At 38.4% G+C, this 21,374-nt stretch overlaps 1 protein-coding gene and 2 pseudogenes across 1 annotated transcript; 2 read left to right on the forward strand and 1 right to left on the reverse strand.

Moving 5' to 3' along the window:
* Positions 1-7,520: 7,520 nt before the first annotated feature.
* On the reverse strand, positions 7,521-8,453 carry LOC105747172 (olfactory receptor 8B3-like). The gene has a single exon (XM_012529314.3). It carries the CDS (start codon positions 8,451-8,453, stop codon positions 7,521-7,523), a length of 933 nt encoding a protein of 310 aa, XP_012384768.3.
* Positions 8,454-8,786: 333 nt separating this feature from the next.
* Positions 8,787-12,540, forward strand: LOC101421911 (syndetin pseudogene; annotated as a pseudogene).
* LOC139437713 (methylsterol monooxygenase 1 pseudogene) lies at positions 10,845-11,368 on the forward strand (annotated as a pseudogene).
* Positions 12,541-21,374: the final 8,834 nt, after the last annotated feature.

Below are 21,374 nucleotides of genomic sequence, written 5' to 3' on the forward strand. Positions count from 1 at the left end.
CTTTAGATCACAGTAATTCACATATACAATATAGGGGACTCCCAGGTATCAAACATAAAACCCTCTTCCCCTTTCCCCAGCAATGATCTCTTTACATGTTCATGTTATATTTGCTGCAGCTGATGTACAAATTTTGAAACATAGTTATCAAACATGGCTCCATTTTGGTTAACATTATTGTTTATATTTTAGACTGTACAAATTTCTAAATTTTTAGTTTTCTTATGTTTTACACTATAGTTTTCATTTAGTTTATAGACTTTTATACACTTTAGATGTAAGTTGACATGTCCATCATTGCATGATCTTGTGGAGTACTTCCATTGGCCCCCCAGTTGCCCTGCTTCCATCCATGCTATACCTCTCTCCCCTCTCCTCAGGGCACACTGTGACACTCAATCTTCACTACTTGAGGAACCAGATTTACAGATATTGCAAAAATGCTAAGGGCTTGAAATACTAGACTGCTGTAACTAATTGGGAGCCAGCGATCCTCTTGAGAGACACAATTTCCTGTCTTTGGGAGCTTCAGGTTCCCAGGATGTGGGTACACCTTCACACTCCACCCAATGATATAACACACTATGACAAAATGAGCCTCACATACTCCCTAGAAGCTTGCCCCTGTACCAGATGCCCACCCCCTCTTAAGCACCTTAAACACGTGATCCCTCCTTATTATATTTGCAAAAGAGTTTTCTCAACAGTATAGTTTCAACCATATACCTGACATTCTCCCATATTCAGTGGTTCCCCCCCAGCCCTTCCCTCAATTCCTTGGGTCATCTGACCCATCCTCCCAACCCTAGCCCCCCTCAAGCCCATGAAGCTCCACCCAAAGGTATCCCTATGCCCCCATCTTATCCCTTCCCTGTACAAATACTTACCTCCAGCTTATCATAGACTCCATCCATGTAGGCATCAACTCGCAACTTTCCTCTCCCCTCCAAATTCCTTTAAGCCTATCTTCCAGTCTTTAGCTCTCTGAGACAGTTCAGTTTGCTTGTTTCATATCAGAGAGTCATGTAGTATTTGTCTTTCAATGCCTGGCTTGCTGCACTCAACATAAGGTCCTCAAGATTCATCCATGTTATCACATGTGTTTGTACTGTATTCCTTCTTATAGCTGCAAAGTATTCCATTGTATGTATATACCACATTTTATTTATCCAATCATCTGATTGATGGGCATTTGGGTTGATTCCAACTTTTGGCAATAGTGTATAATGCTGCTATGAACATTAGTGTACATATATCAGTTTGTGCCCTTATTTTCAGATTGTCTGGGTATATACCTAGCTGTGGAAGTGCTGGGTTCAAACTGATTCTTAATTCTTTCTGCTTAGAAGAGTTTTAATCTGTTACACTGATATGGGCTATGGGTGGGAGGCTCTTTGTCTCTTTGGAGATAACCTTAACTTAAGCTGTCTGTCCTGACTTGTGGGTATGGGATGGTGAGAGGCTGCAGCCCTGCCCTTGGTAACCATGGCAATGACTCCAGTCCCAAGAAACAGTTTTTCAATTGCAGACTCTATAAACTTTAAATATTCAGGGAAAATGCAAACCAAATGTACTAAAAGCTTATCTAGAATGTATGAAGTCCATGCTAAAAGCTTACCTAGGATGTGGAAGATATATGCTAATTCAAGCCTATTGAGCACTGAAACAAAGAATGATTTAGCCCTTCCTCTGTATAAAAGGAACTCAAAATTCTTGTTCGGGGCTCGGGTTTGAAACAAAAAGCTCCCAAGTCCGGCTGGCCGTCAATAAACATTTTTTCCCTTCTCAGAATCATTCCTAAGTCCTGGCCTTTCTGTACGTGAATAATTGAACCTCTCTCAAATTCTATAACTACACTTAGGCCCTCCCTCAGAGCTCTTGCAAAGAGAAGGATCTGGGGGTTGGGTAGGTTAAAGAGCTCAGGAAAATCCTTTTCCCCTTTTCAGTAGTTGTTATATTTAGATTTCTATATGATTTTTTGTCTTTTTTTTTTTTAACCTAATTTGGGCTCTAGAAATATTCATCACATATATAACTGCATATTTAATTTTTAACAATTTGAATAGAGCTCTTTTAGGAATTATTTGCTGATTTGAATTATCTTCCCATTGTATAAAGATATACACTGAGCAAATAGGCAGACATGAATAGTTTGACATGGAAATATAGCTTAGTTCAGAGATGTAGTCACCAAATTCAATGAATGTCTCATGATGATGGAGGAGATTGTTGTTATGGGGGGTGGGGCGGGGCGAGGGGGGTGAGGCGAGGGGAGAGGTATATGGGGACCTCATATTTTTTAAATGTAATATTAAAAAATAAAGAAAAAAAAGAAATATAGCTTAGTTACTTAAAAATTTCATATTTTATAAAACAAGTTTAAGTGTAAAACATTTGTAAGATTTCCTTGAAGGCATTTCTTTTCAGGCTTTCCCAGACAAGGTTTTATATAAAGGGAGGTAGATGGTTTGCTGAGGTCTGGGAGCTTAAGGCTTGGTGTTTCTATGACGGCTAGCTTGAGAGTATTGAAGGCCCTTTTAATATGCACTATGACCACACAGTTTTGCACCATAATTTTGTTTTTAATTAATGGCTTATAACCAAAATATCCCCAATGTTTTGGTACAATTTTCCTTTGCTTTAGAACTTTATATTCTACCCTAACTTTAGCAGACTTTGGATGAGCAAGACCAATTATATGTATATTCACTGAGGCTATTAAAGCCTCAGGGAAACTGGTTTCTCTCATGAACTGCTACTTTTAGGAACTCTGATAGTTAAGGCAGGAGGTTTACTTTACTTCCCAGTCCTTGGAGATAACAGGACTCTGGCAGCTGCTGGACTAGGAGAGTGGATGTCCAAACTTGAGGGTCAAGAATTCCACTAGGCAGCAATTTAGTCCACACTTGGAGCCATGAGAGAAAGCAGAGTTATTAATACCAATATAACAGGAGACAGGGATGTCTCAAATTTGCTTTTCCTGAGCCATAGGGGCAGAAGTTGTTAAGAAATAACCATAAGCAGATGCAAGGGGTGGAGTCAGGTTTGCAGTAACCATAAACAAAGGCAAACTCAGTTTATAATTACCATCACAATAGCTGAAGTTTAAAGGCTAGGTGAGGCTAGGTATAAAATAACCACAATTAAAGATATGTTTAAGTTACAGTTACTATAATGAGCATAAGATAGACTTGAAGCAGCCATAAACAAAGGTAAATTAGTTTAAGATTACCATTGCAACAGCCGAAATCTAGGTGACATCCACTCCTCCATAACAATTTGTTATTATTATTATTATTTTTACTGTTTTATATATAAAGGCATTTATATGACTCTTATTTTCTAGAAAGTTTTCACTTAAAATCAATTTGGGCACTTTTATTTATTAACCAAGCAATTAAAATAATTTATTAGTAACAACTTTGTGAAGTTTCTGGGTTTTTTTTCTTCCAGCAATTAAATAAATTTCACTTGTGATTTATACATTAAATTTACTAGCAAGACAGTATTGACACTTAAAGATCTATTTTTAGGTCACCTTTCACCATTATTCAATTTTTAACAGGAGAACTCCAAATCTGATTGCCTAGGCATAAGTAAACTGACAAAGTTAAATGCAGATTTAAAGTTGAACACAGAGTTAAGCACAGATTAAAACAAAAGAGCAAATTGTATACCTTTAGCACTTCTAGGAACTCTTTGATCTTAACTGATGGCATATGAGCTCTTTTTATTTTGATCACTATTTACACCTTTTATAGGCACAACCGAGTTTACACTAATTGAAGTTTGAGGTTTATTTTCTCTTTTTTTTTTATTTTAAGGAGACATGATATGAGGTTCTTGGGCCTCAGATCTATCTGTGTTTTTTTTTTTTTTTTTTTTTTTTCCACTCTGGTTTAACTGGAATTCAGGGTTTTATACAGAGGCTGTTCTGTGGCCATGTGGACCAGCAGTAGGTTGAATCCACAGTCCAATTTCCTGACTGCTGAGAAGAGACTCTTATGGGGAGTTTGTTGGTATGCCAGAAGCCAAGCTAATTATTTTAGGAATAGTGGAGAAAAGAAGTACCTTTTTTTTTTTCTTTAGTTGACTGACCTGGCATCCCAGAGTCCCAGCCAGACCAAAGTTTACCATTTTACATAATTTAATATTACTATTCAGAGGTATAAAAATATATACTGGCACTGAACAAAAAGATAAAAAAAGAGTTACGGCATATAAGCAGAAACATAAAGTTCATTAATTTGACTCAAAATTGTACTCCTTTGGTACTGTTGTTTCCAAGCTTTCTATCATTTCACATTTTTTATTTTTATTAAGATTTTTGACTGAAGCAAAGGGGACTCACACAGTATTAATTCACAACCTTTGGGGAAGTGCGTATTTTCAGATATGTAAGCTATGGGAGGGGGCTTATTTTTCTTTAATGCATATCAGGGGGAAATGAGTTACAGTTTGTTAATTATTACAAACTTAAGGAGGGGGAACTCTAACAGGATTCTTTGTCTACTCTTGCTGTCTACAAAACAAGCTCAATTGAAAACAAGCATTAAAATTTAGGGACCTATTTCTGGCCAACTTCTGCATCACACAATTCATAATCAGACCAAGCTTTATCACAAAAACCAACCCATTTCTCTGTAACCTAGATCTTCCAAATTTAGACTGATTCTTCAGGATGCATTCCAGTGGGAAGCACTGGGTACCAAAGAGGGAGTGGGTCTTTAACCCACGAAACCTCTCTGTCTACCACCAAACCTTTAACCTGCAGTTAGCCAAAACCAAACAGCAGGTCAGTATAAGCCCCCAACTCACATGAAGAGCCCTGGAGGGTGCCTTCACTGCCCTTGACCAGATGAAGTTGCTACAGAACTGCAGATGAGGACTCTCTTCTTGCCCCACAGAAGTATGTCTCTGCGTCTCACTAGGTTTCCACAGTCTCACACACACAGACACCCACTTTCCTTTTCTTTTCAGACCTGGAATAGACGGCTTCCCCCCGAAATTCCTGGGAGCACTAGGGCCCTCTTGGGAGTTGACCAGGCCCCCCTTCTAAAGTTTACAGTTAAGTGCTTCCTACACTATGCCCCTGGGGGACTTACCCTTCTGATGTGCTGAGTTCTTCTGTTTTGTTCTCAGGGTCTCTCTTAAACCCTTTGGTGCCTCCGGTTTCTTCTGGGAGGGCTCCGGTGGAGTCCACAACCTCTTTCTGTACTAAAGTGGTCCAGGGGCTCCCTGGGCTGGGGTTTGTCTGGTCCCTTCTGGCTTCCTTGGAGGTGTCCAAGAGGGGCAACCAAAATTTGCCATTTCTGGCCTTCACAGCATTCCTGGACAAGCCCCCAGAAATGTTGTGGCAGCAGAGAGAAGTCGGTGTTCACAGTATTGAAGGCCAGGACGAGAGAATTCTCTAAGAAGGAAGATTTATTACTACCGGCCAGGCCCAATGGACTTCTGTCCAAAAAACTAAGCCCTGAGTAAGATTTCCAGGTCCTTTTTGCAAAGGATTTAGGAGTGGGGGTCAAGCAGCACTTTTGTCACGAAAAGAACTTTCTTTGTTAGATCAGGTTTCGGTTTCTTAGGGTCTAGGGATTTGTTTGGACACCAGGTAAGCTTGAATTAACATACGGCACACATTCCATCTGGATGTAAGCTCAAATACACATTCAGTCTACATCCTTTCTGACTATACAAAGCTATAGTGTCTACATCACTTAACTGGCTTTCCAGAAACTAGGCAAACTTAGATACAGATTAAGATGTTTGAATACACGCACAGGCCAATACACACAGAGGCCATATTAGAACCAGCAACTACATACAGTGGGAGAAGTATAGAGAGATTGAGAGGTAAGGAATTTTATTGTTTCTTTGTGTGTTTTTTTTGTTTATTATTATTAATACTAAAATAATGAAAATGTTCTAGCAGTGATTATAGTGATGAATGCACAACTATGTGATTACAGCAAATACCATTGATTGTACACCTTGGGGAATTATATGCTTTATTAATATGTATCAATGAAATTGATTAAAAAAAAAATCCAAAACCATGAGAGAAATTCATGCATCCTCCTGGAACAAAGTATAGTCATTTTCAAAATAGAAATATTTTCTCACTGGACTACCAAAATAAAAAGATTAAAATAAAACAGAAGCAAAGTATACTAGTAAGAGCAAGAGACTTGACTCCAGGAACTCTGAATGTACTGTAGGTTTTTTTTTTTACTGAGAAGTTGTATAACTTTAAAAGAATCATGGGAAGTGGCTGTGGCTCAAGCAATTGAGCTCCTATTTACCATATGGAAGACCCAGGTTGGGTTCCATCCCCCCCGGGACCTCCTGGTGGAAAAAGAAAAAGAAAAAAAGAAAAAGAAGAATCATTAACCTCATTGAGTTTCATTTCCCTCTCCAAGCAATAAACGCGTATTGACCATCTATTTTACACTTGTTTGGGTGTAAACAAAAACAAAGCATTGAAAAGGACCATCGTACATAATATTACATCTACAAAAGGGGTTTATTCCTGATAGTCTTGTGAAAAATGGAATGGTAAATACTAACCATCTTTATTTGCTTGAGCTTTCATTTTATCCAGGGGACCTATGAAGGAAAAAAGGAGGCTAAATGACCTAAGCTGACATACCAATGATCCTTTGCGGTAGCAGCAAAGACCTCTACCCCTGTAAATTGTGGCCAACAAGTAAAGGCTGGCGATAAAGTGTCTGCTAGCAGTTACCAGATGTCACTGATTGCATAAACACCCTGCTCCAGTAGTTTCCTGATCAGCCCACTGTCCAAGGACACTCTACCCTAACTTACCCATTTACTTCCTCACTCCTCGTACCCACACTTCTGAACAGCCATAGAAACCACTTCTACAGCTTAACCCTTTGAGAAGCACCCCAATTGGTGCTGCTCTACGAGCACGCTGCTCTTGCTCAATGAAACTTCCTTATTGCTTTACAGACAGCCTCCCAGTTATTCCTTTGTCAGCATTCTTTATGGAATGTTATATCTCTGTGATGCACTGGCATTTGTAGGTACAGTAAGAAATAGCAGAATAGAAAGATGAGAGACCATTTATTGTTTGAGTCATTCTTCCAATGGCACATTTCAACTGGTAGTCAAGGATTCCCCCCTTCCAATGACAAAATGTTACCCTGGTATTACTTTTTTCCATCACTGCAGAATCAATAATCTGATTCAAGAAGGGGGAAAAAAAAAGAAAGTTCAAACTGATAATGAGAAAACATGTAATAAATTATTTCCTTAAAAAAATAATTCTCAAAAAGGAAAACAGGTTAGTAGAGAAAAGCTTGTGCAAATGCTGAAGAAAAGAAGACACATTTAAGAAAAGTGGAAATAAATTATTGAGAGAAGGCTCAAATTTTCTTCACCATGATAAGAAAGAAAGAGAATAAGAAGACTGCCACCAAATACATTGTAATTATTATGAATTACTGTAATTCAGAATCCACTTGTCTTGAAATTACCTGCACATTAGATCCTATTTATTATCAAAACTTTCTCCTCCTCAGGGTTTTTCTCAGGGCAACTTTAACATCTTTGTTCCTCAAACTGTAGATTAAGGGGTTCATCATAGGAACCACAATGGTGTAAAAGATAGAGGAAATCTTTCCTTCATCAATCGACAATTCAGAAGATGGTTGGAGATACATAAATGAAAATGATCCAAAGAACAAAGAAACAGCAATTATGTGAGAAGTGCAGGTACTAAAGGCTTTGGACCAGCCTTCAGTGGAACTGATGTGGAGGATGTTGCAGAAAATGAAGCCATAAGAGGTAAAGATGGTGACACTAGGCACAAAGATATTGATACTTGCTACAATGAACAATACCAGCTCATTAATATAGGTGCTTGTGCAGGAGAGCTGGAGCACAGGGAGTATGTCACAAAAATAATGGTTGATGGTGTTGGCATCACAGAAGGTCAGTCTCAGCATGCATCCTGTATGGGCCATAGCACTAGAAAATGCCATAAAGTATGAACCAAAAATAAGGGTGGAACACACTTTAGGGGACATGACAATGTTATACAAGAGTGGGTTACAGATGGCCACATAGCGATCATAGGCCATTGATGTCAGGATATAGCATTCAGAGATGGCAAAAAAAACAAAGAAGAAAAATTGTGTCATGCAACCCTGATAGGAGATAATATTCTTCTTTAATAAAAAGTTGAGCAGCATTTTCGGTGTCAAAACAGAAGAATAACAGAGGTCAATGAAGGACAAGTTAAAGAGGAAGAAGTACATGGGGGTATGAAGGTGGGAATTCAGCCTGATTAGAGTTATCAAGCCCAGGTTTCCCAGCATGGTGAACACATATATTGCTAGAAATAGGACAAAAAGGGGGAGTTGGAGATCTGGGTGTTCTGTTAACCCCACCAGTATGAATTCAGTGACAAAAGAGCCATTTCCAGAAGCCATTCTTGTCTGGGGCATCTATGGGACAAGAAAAAGGGTTTGATTAGAGGCAACCCATATCTTCCCATATTATCTCCTCCAGTGGGATTGTATACTGAGACTTTCACAAGGACCCATACAATTTGTCTGTGGCTCCTGATACTAAGTAACACAGATTTCCCAGTATTAGAGTCTTTATAGCTGGGTATAATAAAGATTACCTACAACTTAAACAATGTGTGAAGACTGCTGAGAAAAAAACAAAATGAGAAAATAGAAAAGAAAGATGTGTGAGGACAGAATCTCCTTCTCAAGGCCTCTCATATAGAACAGACAGACCCTCATAGAGTTGAAACTATGAACAATGATCAGAATCCAAACCTAAGGAACCAGATTCTAAGAGAAGATCAGTAATTTACACAAGTCATAGAGTAAAAGCCCTGAATCTATAAAAGTGAGAGCTTCCTCTATGGAAAGGGAATTTATTCTCTAAGATACAGGAATCCTGAGGCTCCTAATTTTTCTGAACATGATCTGCAGCCCCTCAAACAGATTTTTCCACTATTTGCACTTGTGTGTTAGGACTACATAAAATAAGGTTGAAAGTGGCATGTCTTAAATCCCTAGAATTCCATCTCAAAATAAGGCAGACATAATATGAATAAAATTCAGAAACTCACCCTCCCTATACAAGAAAACTTCGGTACTTCCTAATCACTTTTATTCTCCCCTGTGGTCCTAGAACGGCAACTTGAAGCTCTGAGAGTAGTCCTTTGACATTAAGAGGATGTAGGCTAGATAATTTCCAGTACCCTGGAAATCCTTTGGTCACAATTTGTTGTTTTAACTTTGCGTTCTCTCTAGCTGCACAGAGAAAACAGAAGCTTTCTTTAATATTACCTCATTTGCCACCTAAGTCTAAAATATCTAAAGTGAAAATCTTGCTTAGTCTCTTCTCCAGGGTACAGATTTTGCACGTAATAGGGAAATAAGGGGATTGTGTTTACACCCTGGACATATTATTTCTTTAGTTCTTAAGGGACTTAATATTTTCCTCAGGTTTTCACTGTCCTCTCGGGATTGTACTCCCCATGGCAGAGCTAAAGAGAAACTCCATATCCATACCATTTTGTCTCGGAAGGGAACTATCTCTTTGATATTGTTTCTTTCCATCTTTTTTTATTTGGGGAGAATTCCACAACTCTGTGAATATAGTAAAAATCACTGGGCTTATATTTTAAATGGTTGGGTAGCATTTGAATTATCTCAATGAAATTGTTATCTTAAAAAATAATAGGTGACTATTCACTGTGGCGTCCCCTTAAGATTTTGGCATGCAAAAAAAATCAAATCTCTCATTACTAGACAGGGTCTGAAAAGCTCTCCAGGGGGCCTCAGTGATCTTGGTGCCCTTGAGAGTATCTGGGTCCCGGGAAAGGAGGAGTTCAGGGAACTTCGAGAACAGCCAAGTGACCCTCAAGCTGAACAAGAGCTAATTAATTGTATTAAACAAGTATATTTTTCTACAGACTCATTTGATGTTGTTAAATATGAGCTGGAGAAGCTCCCTCCTGTTCTCAATTTGCAGTACAGAGACAAATTGAGACAACAGCAAGCTGCATTCTCTAAAAATCACCAGATTTAATCCATGAAAAACAGCCTGCTAATATAAAGGAACTTGGGTCACCTTATTATAGACAGGTTTTCACTTTGCTGAATGTTATCTGCACAAATGGGAGGAGATGCTTGAATATTGCAAAGGAAATTTTACTTAGGCTGGTTTAGGCATTCTTGTAAATCAAAGGAAATATCAATAGCTGAGTGGACTTATGAAATCTCAGAACTATAAAAACATTGCAAAGAACAGATGTGCTCTTACGTGAAATGCTGGTGGAGGAAGACTATCCAGAAGCTATTCAGTTATACCTGGAATGTCAGAAGGCTGCCAGTATTGTTTTTTTTTTTTTTTTGGAAAGGAAGAAGTAAAGCTATCTTTATTTGCAGATGACGTGATTATATATACAGAAAATCCAAAGAAATCTACAGGAAAATTAATAGAGCTAATAAATGAGTTCAAAGAAGCAGTGTAAAAGAACAATACACACACAAAAATTCTGTTCCTATGCACTGGTAACCAAAGAAGAAATTAAGAAAACAATTCCATTTACAAAGGCATAAAAGGAATAAAATACCTAGGAATAAATTTAACAAAGGATATCAAAGATTTGTACACTGAAAACTGAAAAAAACACTGATGAAACACATTAAATAAGATGTAAAGAAGTTGCTGACAGTGGCGCGCGGTCGTCGCGTGGCATTCCAGAATCATCAGGCTATTTGAAGATATTTGAAAAATGGCAACAAACGAAAGTGTCAACATCTTTAGTTCAGCCTACTTGGCTGTAGAAGTATTTCAGTATTCCTTAAAATTGGGAAACAATGCCAAGATGGTACATGCTTCTGGCAAGATGCTTTTGCTGTGCAGTGATTGAGGACACCTGGCACTATTTTCTGCACAGGCTCTTACACCACAGAAGAATATATAAATATATTCATAAAGTTCATCATGAGTTTCAGGCTCCATTTGGAATGGAAGCTGAATATGACATCCTCTGGAAACCCTAATTTTTGGAACTGGATTTTTCATTGGAATCTTGATTTTTTGTGATCATGTAATTCTTCTTTGGGCATGGATAACCATGCGTTTGATAGAAACTATTGATGTTCATAGTGGTTATGATATTCCCATCAACCCTTTAAATCCCATCCCTTTCTACGCTGGTTCTTGGCATCATGGCTTTCATCACATGAACTTCATCGGAAATTATGCTTCCACATTTACATGGTGGGACAGAATTTTTGGAACAGACTCTCAGTTCATTGCCTACAGTGATAAGATGACGAAGTATGAGAAAAGACTGAATAAACGTTTTTCATAGATCTTACTGAAGATACTCATTTTCCTGAATCAATACTAGTAGCTAACATTGCTTCTGGGGAACAGAAATAAACATATGTCGTGGCTGCTATGTGATAGAAAGAACATTAACACCATTAATAATATTTCTTATGGGAACTTTTTCTACTTTACATATAACTTCCATATATGTAGAAAAAAATAAATATATATTTAAGTACAGTTTCTTGAGGAAAGTTTAAAGGCCATATTGCTAACCTCATAAAAAGGTTTTAAGTACTGAAGGGAGTGTTATCTCTCTTTTCTGTTGTAATACCATAGGCCTGAAGTTGGAATTGGTCTTTAAATCTTTTAAATAGGTAGTGCCAATTTCAAAGAGCTCTTAGTGGTGGTGATGTTTGCCTCATATTGAACTTCAGACATATTTTTAAGAATTTGCCTGAAGATCAAGATATCATAGGTTGGACCATATTAAGTTGATGAAGTGAGTGACTGAAATTGCTGAAACAGAAACAGCCAGCCCTGGACACTTCCACTCTTGTCAGCAGCTGAGCAATTTGGAGTGTTCTCCCTTTCTTGGAGGAGTCCCTTTTGATTGTAAAGCACTACTGACATCTGTAAATTAAAACATTTCTGTGTCAGTACCAGTGGAATATTTTAGTCTAGAGGTTTCCAGAGTTACCTGATTTTTTTTTTTAAATAACCACTATTGGCATCTGTAAATTAAAGCATTTCTGTTTTGATACCAGTGGAATATTTTAGTCTAAAGGTTTCCAGGGTTACATGAAATTTTTTTTAAATTGAGCTTTATTTCTGCTATTTTCACTTTCATTTTTGTATATCAGGTTCTCTTTATACTTAAAACTATCTTGAAATTTTGTGGACTGATTTGCTCTAGTTGTATTTTGAACTGTTGAGATAAATGTAATTAAAAAAAAAGATGTAAAGAAGTAACAAGGTATTGTAAGTTAATGGAATGGAAACATTAGTACTGCTGAGCTTTCAATTTTATGCAAAGCACTTTTAAACATTACAGTTGTAAAAGTGAACTGAATTCGAAACTGCAGATATTTTAGAACAAACTGAGGAACAGTTGGAATTAGCTCTTTCCAAAATCTGCAAAAATTTTGACATTGACCGTTATACCAAAGTCAACAAGCTTATCGACTTCTTAGAAAAACACAGACTGCATAAGAGGATATTTTGAAAAAATATATGCCAACAAGAAGGACACTTTAGAGGAAATGGACAAATGGACAAATTCCTAGAAACACATAAGCAGCCTACATTGATGAATGAAGAAATTGATGGTCTCAACAAACCAATCACAAGGAAATAATCAGTCATTAAAAACCTCGCAACTAAGAAGAACCCAGGCCAGACGGCTTCACAGATGAATTCTACCAAACATTCTGGAAAGAACTAACAACAATCTTGCTTTAATCTCTTCCAAAAAATCAAAATAAAAGGAACATCACCTAACTCATTCTATGATGCCAACATTACCCTAATACCAAAGACAAACAAAGACACCACAAGAAAGGAAAATTACAGACCACGCTCTCTAATGAACCTAGACGTGAAAATCCTCAAAAAAATACTTGCTAATCGTATTCATCAACACATCAGATGAATTGTACACCATGACCAAATGGGTTTCATCCCTGGTATGTAAGGATGGTTCAACATAAGAAAGTCAATCAATGTAATACACCACATAAACAGAAGGGAAAAAAATCTCATGATCATATCTATAGATGCAGAGAAAGCATTTGATAAAATATAGCATCCATTCCTGATAAAATCACTGCAAAAGATGGGAATAGAAGCAATCTTTCTGAATATGATAATGGGTGTATATGAAAAACCTACAGCTAACATCATTTAAAATCATGAAATCCTAAAATCTCTCCCTCTAACATCTGGAACAAGACAAGGATGCCCATTATCATCCCTCCTATTTAACATTGTGTTTGAAGTACTTGCTCGAGCACTGAGACAAGAAACAGATATACAAGGCACCCAAACTGGAAAGGAAGAAGTCAAAATTTTACTGTTTGGAGATGACATAATCCTATATAGAAAGCCATGAGAAGTCTACAACAAAGTTTCTAGAACTTATAAATGAGCTCATTAAAGTCACAGGTTATAAGATAAATGTGCAAAAATCAATAGCATTTCTGATACCAACAATGAGCAATCTGAGGGGGAAATCAAGAAAAAATACCATTTATAACAGTAAATTAAAAAATCAAATACCTAGGAATAAATTTAACTAAAGATGTAAAAGACTTATACACAGAAAACTACACAACATTGTTAAAAAAAATCAAAGAAGACTTAAATAAATTCAAGAATATTTCCTGTTCATGGATAGGAAGACTAAATATCATCAAGATGTCTATCTTACCCTAACTGATCTACAGATTTAATGCATTCCCAATAAAAATCAGCACAGCATTTTTTAATGAATTGGAAAAACTATGAACTATATTTGGAAGGGTAAGATGCCCTGAATAACCAAAGACATATTGAAAAAGAAAAATGTAATTGGAGGAATCATACTACCTGACTTTAAAATATACTACAAAGCTATAGTGGTTAAAATAGCATGGTACTGGCACAAGAATAGACATATTGACCAATGTAACTGAACTGTGAGTTCTGATATATAGATCCTCACATATACACTCGTCATATATTCAACAAGGCCACCAAGCCCACTCAACTGGAAGAGAATGGCCTCTTCAACAAATGGTGCTTGGAGAATTGGGTATCTATAAGCAAAAGAATGAGAGAGGATTGCGATCATACACGTTACAGAAAAATCAACTCAAGATGGATCAAAGATTTAAATATAAGAGCGAAGACCATAACGACCTTGGATGAGAATGTAGGGAAGAATCTACAGGAGCTTGTAATAGGAAGTGGCTTCAAGAAATTCACACCCGGGAAACGGACTTTGGCCCAGTGGTTAGGGCGTCCGTCTACCACATGGGAGGTCCGCGGTTCAAACCCCGGGCCTCCTTGACCCGTGTGGAGCTGGCCATGCGCAGCGCTGATGCGCGCAAGGAGTGCCGTGCCACGCAAGGGTCTCCCCCTCGTGGGGGAGCCCCGCGCGCAAGGAGTGTACCCGTGAGGAAAGCCGCCCAGCGTGAAAAGAAACAGCAGCCTGCCCAGGAATGGCGCCGCCCACACTTCCCGTGCCGCTGACGACAACAGAAGCGGACAAAGAAACAAGACGCAGCAAATAGACACCAAGAACAGACAACCAGGGGAGGGGGGGGGAATTAAAATAAATAAATAAATCTTTAAAAAAAAAAAAGAAATTCACACCCAAAGCATGAGCTGTGAAAGACAATATAGATATATGGGACCTCCCCCAAATTAAAACCTTGTGCACCTCAAAGGAGTTTATCAAGAAAGTGTAAAGACAGCCTACCCAAAGGGAGAAAATATTTGGTAACCATATATCTGATAGGAGCCTAATATCCAGCATATATAAAGACATCCTATATCTCGAAAATAAAAAAGCAAATAACCCATTCAAAAAATGGGCAAGGAATTTGGACAGATACTTCTCCAAAGAAGAAATACAAGTGGCTACAAAGCACACGAAAAGTTGTTCACCATCACTAACTATTAGGGAAATGAAAATTAAAACTACAAAGAGATACCATCTTACACCCATTAGATTGGAGGCTGTTAAAGAAACAGAGGACTTCTAGTGTTGGAGAGGATGTGAAGGAATGGGAACCCTCATCTACTGCTGATAGGAATGTAGAAGGATCCACCCATTCTGGAGGACAGTTCGGTGGTTCCTCAAAAACGTAGCTATAGATTTGCCATATGACCCAGCACTTCCACTACTGGTTATATGCCGAGAAGAACTCAAAACAAGGACACGAACCAATGTTCATAGCAGCATTATTCACAATTATCAAAAGTTGAAATCAACCCAAATGCCCCAAAACAGATGAATGGATAAACAAAATATGGTATATACATACAATGGAATACTATTTAGCTGTAAGAGGAATACAGTACTAACGCATGGGATAACATGGATGAATCTTGAAGAGCTAATGATTGAGTGAAGCAAGCCAGACATTGAAGGAAAAATACTATATGACCTCCATGATATTAATTAAGCAAATTAGCTGTCTCAGAGATCTATATACTGAAAGATAGGCTTACAGGAATTTGGGGGGAGAAGAAGGTTGTGAGCCATGGACCACATGCATGAAATCTATGATAAAGTGGAGGTAAGTAGTTGTGCAGTGAAGGGATAAGTTGGGGGCATAGGGATACTATTGGGTTGGGCTTTGCAGGATTGAGGGGGTCCTGGGATGGGAGGATGGGTCAGATGGTCCAAGGAATTTGGGGAAGGAATGGGGAGAAGCAAGTAAGCACAGGAGACTGTTGGGTATGTGATTGAAACTATAATGTTTACAAAACTCTTTAGAAAATATAATAAGGAAGGGTTACTTGTTTAAGGTGTTTGACGGGGGGCATCTGGCACAGGGTGCACCTGGGACAGGCTTCTAGGGAGTGTGTGAGTGCTCTCCATATCGTAGTGTGTTATATCATTGGGTGCAAACCCATACAATGAGTGGGAAGGTGTTATGCCCCCATTCTGGGGAGGCTTGATGATCTCAGAACAGAGGGGTGGGTGTCTCTCAAGAGCACTAGTTGCTCCAAACGGGGTAGAGAAACTAGTGTTTCAAGGACTCAGCATTGTTGCAAGTATCTATAAATCTTGTCCTTCAAGCAGTGAAGCTTGGTTGTCAATGTGGGCCCTGAGGGGAGGGAAAAGAGGAATAGAATAGTTGGAAGAGGGGATAACTGGGGGGCAATGGAAGTGTTCTGCATGATCCTGCAATGATGGATACAGGCCATGTTACATATCATCAAAGTTTATAAAGGTGTATAGTCTAAAATGTAAACTATAATGTAAACCATAATGTAATCAAAAATGTATAAAAGTATGCATTCTAAAATGTAAACATTAATGCATGGTTAGTAGCTATGTTTCAATATCTGTACATCAGTTGCAGCAAATTTAACATCCACATGTAAAAAGATCATTGCTGGAGAAGGGGGAAAACTTTTGATGTTGAGTATATGGGAGTTCCCTATATTCTATATGAGACTTTACTGTTACCTAAAACTTTTTTGAAGACATGATAATAAAAAAAAATGTTGTAGACACTGAGGAAGAAATTGAAGCAATTGCCTTGACACTGTGCATACAAGGCAACACCTATTACAGTGATGAAAGACAAAATGTCAAAAAAATTTTATGATTTTTTCATTTTTTTAATATCCCAATTTATTTTTTACTTTATTTATTTATTTATTTATTAAAGATTTATTTTTATTTATTTAATTCCCCTCCCCTCCCCCGGTTGTCTGTTTTCTGTGTCTTTTTGCTGCACCTTGTTTCTTTGTCCGCTTCTGTTGTCCTCAGCGGTATGGGAAGTGTGGGCGGCGCCATTCCTGGGCAGGCTGCACCCTCTTTTGCACTGGGCAGCTCTCCTTACGGGTGCACTCCTTGCACATGGGGCTCCCCTAGGCGGGGGACACCTCTGCCTGACACAGCACTCCTTGCGCGCATCAGCACTGCGCATGGGCCAGCTCCACACGGGTCAAGGAGGCCCGGGGTTTGAACCGCGGACCTCCCATGTGGTAGACGGACACCCTAACCACTGGGCCAAAGTCCGTTTCTCTATTTTTTTCTTAATTCTTATATATTCTATTTCTAATCTTTAAACCTATCACTGCTATTTCATTTCCCTATTAATTCAACTTGGTAATATATTAGACTCATTTTTAAAGAAGTTTTAGATCACAGAAGAGTTTAACTATGGCATGGGAGGAGCATTGATATGGGGTGTCATTGATGTGGGATGCATGGACGGGAGGGAGTTCTCCAGGGCATGAATATAGGGTATATAGATATGTTCAGATATTCATTTGCACATTGACATAGAGGGTAAAATATTACATGACAACTGAGGGAGTGCTAAGGTTCCATTCCAGGACTCTGTCACATTCCCCAATGGAGCAGCATTTCCCCCAAATTCAAGGGCAAAGATCAGAGAAGAAGGATGGTCCAATGATGGGCCCTTGACATTGATGACTATGCTTATGAGGCTGTGTGCTTGAAATTTTAACTAGCCCTAGAGCTGCAGGATGCCTGAGTTAATTCCTGAGAACCTCCATGTTACTCAAATGTGGCCAATCTCTAAGCCAAACTCAGCATATAAATGCATTAATGACCTTTCCCCCAGTGTGGGACGACTCCCAAGGATGAGTCTCCCTGGTGCTTAGGGATTACTACTGAGCACCAGCTGATAATGCAACTATAAAAACTTTGAATAAAGGGGAAATGGTAAAGACAAATGAGTTTATATGGCTAAGAGACATCAAAATGAACTGGGAGGTCATCAGAGGGGTTGCACTTATGCACATTTCAGCAGGACCTCAGACAGCCAAAGTAGAAGGAACCCCAGGTAGCGATACTCCTGATGGCTTTGGAGACACCCAGGTCTTATGGTCATGACAGATAGCTCGGAGTTCAGTGCCTTGTCAGTGGGCCCTACTTTGGAATGTGTGCTCCTGAGTGTGATGGAGTAGGACTCAGATGTGACCTCTCTATGCATGTCTCTTCTGTAACTTTTACTGACCTGTGGTTGGTGCTGGGATTCATGTATGCTCAGGAGAGTTGACTCTCTAGACTGTCTATGTGCCAGCTGGGCCCTGAACCTCAGAAGAGTTGCAACACCTACTCTTGGGTTTGTTGGACTTACCCAGGTCAGCTAACAGGGAGGTGAGGATGGTCAACCACCACACTATGGAACTGAGTCTACAGCTGCAAGCAGGAGAATTCCATCCATTTGCCATGGGGGATCTAAGTTCCCTCTTGATTTAGAGGTGGAGTGGACATCACCATCCCAGGGTCCTCAGGACAGAGGAATAAAATATGGGTTAGAGTGGACTTACTGGTATCCTACTACAGATTCATTGTGACTCTAGCAATGGAAGAAATTATATCACTGATGTTAACACAGTGGCTGCAGGACTTACTTAAGGCAGGGAGAGGAAAAAAAGAGGTGTGATATTGGGGTTTTTCGGGACTTGGTGTTGTCCTGAATGATAGTGCAGGAACAGATGCAGGACATTATATAAGCTGCCATAACCCACTGAATGGACTGGGATAGAGCATAAAATACAATATAAACTATAATCCATGCTGTGTTGTAATGCTCTCAAAATGTACTCATCAAATGCAATGAATGTACCACACTAATGAAAGAAATTGTTGATGTGGGAGGAGTAGGGGGTTGGGGGAGTGGGGTATATGGGAACCTCTAATATTTTTTATTGTTACATTTTTTGTAATTTATGTATCTTTAAAAAGAAAAGTTAATAAAAATGTTGCATGAAAATCCAAAGGAACAAAAATACTCAAAACAATTCACTCAAATAACAAAGTTGGAGGTCTCACACGACCTGATTTCAAGACTTACTACAATTCTACAATAATCAAGATAGTGTGGTATTGGCAGAATGCTAGAATACAGATTCCACAAACAAACCCACATATAGATTCAATTAGTTTTGACAAATGTACAAAGGCAATTTAATGGTGAAATGACATGCTCCTAAAACAGTGTAAATGGAACAATTAGATATCTATAAAAAGATGAAGAAGAAGTAGGAGGAAGAGAAATAGGGAAAGAGGAGGAAGGTAGGAGGAGAAAAAGAGCCAAATAATCACTTCTATCCTTACTTCACAAAATTAAAAATGAATCATGCACCAATGGAATAAAATTAGTAGCTCAGAAATAAGCCCTCACTTCGATGATAAGGGTGCCAAGTCCACTCAATATGGAAAGAATAGTTACTTCAATAAGTGATGTTAAGAAAACTGGGGGCCTTTTTGCAAAAGATATCATATCATATAAAAATGAATTCAAAATGGATCAAAGACCTAAATATAAGAACCAAACCATAAAACTTCTAGAACGGCCACCACACCATGGAGCCTAGAGTGCCTACAACTGAGAGCAGGGGGATTGCATCCAGTATCCATGTGGAATCTGAGCCTCCTCTTGACAGGGAGATGCAACGGACACAGCCAATCCAAGGTCCACAGAGAAAAGGTGGCTTTGGAGTGGGAAAAAAAAAAGTGGACATTGTGGCTGAGGGGTGTGGGGAGTGGCAGGAGGAGATGAGATGTGGGGGTGCCTTTGGGACTTGGGGTTGCCCTGGATGGTGCTTCAGGGGCAATCACCGGACGTTGTGAGTCCTCCCAGGGCCCACTGGATGGAGTGGGGGAGAGTGTGGGACTTGATGTGGACCGTTGACCATGGGGTGCAGAGATGCCCAGAGATGTACTTACCAAGTGCAATGGATGTGTCATGATGATGGGAGTGAGTGTTGCTGGGGGGGGAGTGGTGGGGTGGGGGTGGTGGGGTTGAATGGGACCTCATACTTTTTTTAATGTAATATTTTTACAAAATCAATTAAAAAAATTTAAAAAATTAAAAAAAAAAAACTCCTAGAAGGGAACATAGGGAAGCATCATCAGTACTTGTGTTAGGCAATAATTTCTTAGACTTTATACTAAGAGCAAGAAGAAGGGCAAAAAATAGATTAATGAAACTTATAAAAATATAACCCTTTCTGTATCAAAGGACTTCTTCATGAGTTAAAATAAAAAGTTAAACTACAGAATGGAAGAATATATTGGGTAATCACATATCCTATCAGAATTAATATCTGGTGACCATGAGGTGCAGAGGTGCCCAAAGATGTACTTACCAAATGCAATGGATGTGTCATGATGATGGGAATGAGTGTTGCTGGGGGGGGGGTGGCGGGGGGTGGTGGGGTTGAATGGGACCTCATATATATATATATATTTTTAATGTGATATTATTACAAAGTCAATAAAAAAAGAATTAATATCTGGAACATATAAAGAAATCCTACAACTCAACCACAAAAAAACAAATACCCAATTAAAATATTAGTAAAGTCTTCCATGGAAATTTCTCCAAAGAAGATAAACAAATGACCGGGAGACCCATAATAAAGATGTACATCATAATTAGCAATTAGAAAAATACAGATTCAATCCACAATGAGATACTATTTCACATCCACTAGAATGACTACTATTAAAAAAAGAAAATAATGAATATTGGGAGGATATGGAGAGAGGAATACAAATTCATTGTTGGTGAATGATACAGTCTACAGCCACTATGATAAATAGTTTAGCAGTTCCTCAGAAAGTAAAATTTAGGATGACCATATGACCCAGCAATGCCCCTTCTAGGTATATACCCAAAACATTTGAAAGTAGGTATCACAGAAGCTGGTATCAAAATAGTCAAAAGGTAAAAGCACCTAAGTGTCCATCAACAGATGATCGGATGAAAAAATGTGGAATATACATAAAATGGAATGATATACAGTTATAAAAAGGAATGAAGATCGGATACATGTAACAAAAGGATGAACCTTAAAGATATTATGTTGAGTAAAGCCAAACACAGAAGGAAAATACTGTATGATCTTACTTATGTGAAATAATTAGAATAAACAAATTCATAAGAGTCAGAAACTAGAATACAGGTTACCAGGGACCAGGTTAGGGGTAGAAAATGGGGAGTTTAATGCTTAATTTGTACAGAATTTCATTTTGAGAAGAAGGAAAATTTTGAGAATGGACTGTGGGTATGGTAGCACAACATTGTGAATATAATAGCACTACTGAATTTTCCATGTGAAAGTAGATAAATTGGAAATTTTGACTTGTACATGTTAGCAGAATAAAAAAATGTAAATACAAAATTTAACTTTAGAATACAGTGAACTATAATGTAAACTATGTGATAACTAATGGTATTATTTTAATAATATTGTTTAATCTAAATGTTATTAACGTGAAGTTTTAATAGGAAGAACTGTGTGTGTGTGTGGGAGAGTTATACTGAAACTCCAGAGTTACAGCA

This window comes from Dasypus novemcinctus, chromosome 27 (assembly GCF_030445035.2).
Source record: "Dasypus novemcinctus isolate mDasNov1 chromosome 27, mDasNov1.1.hap2, whole genome shotgun sequence".
Classification (NCBI taxonomy): Eukaryota; Metazoa; Chordata; class Mammalia; order Cingulata; family Dasypodidae; genus Dasypus; species Dasypus novemcinctus.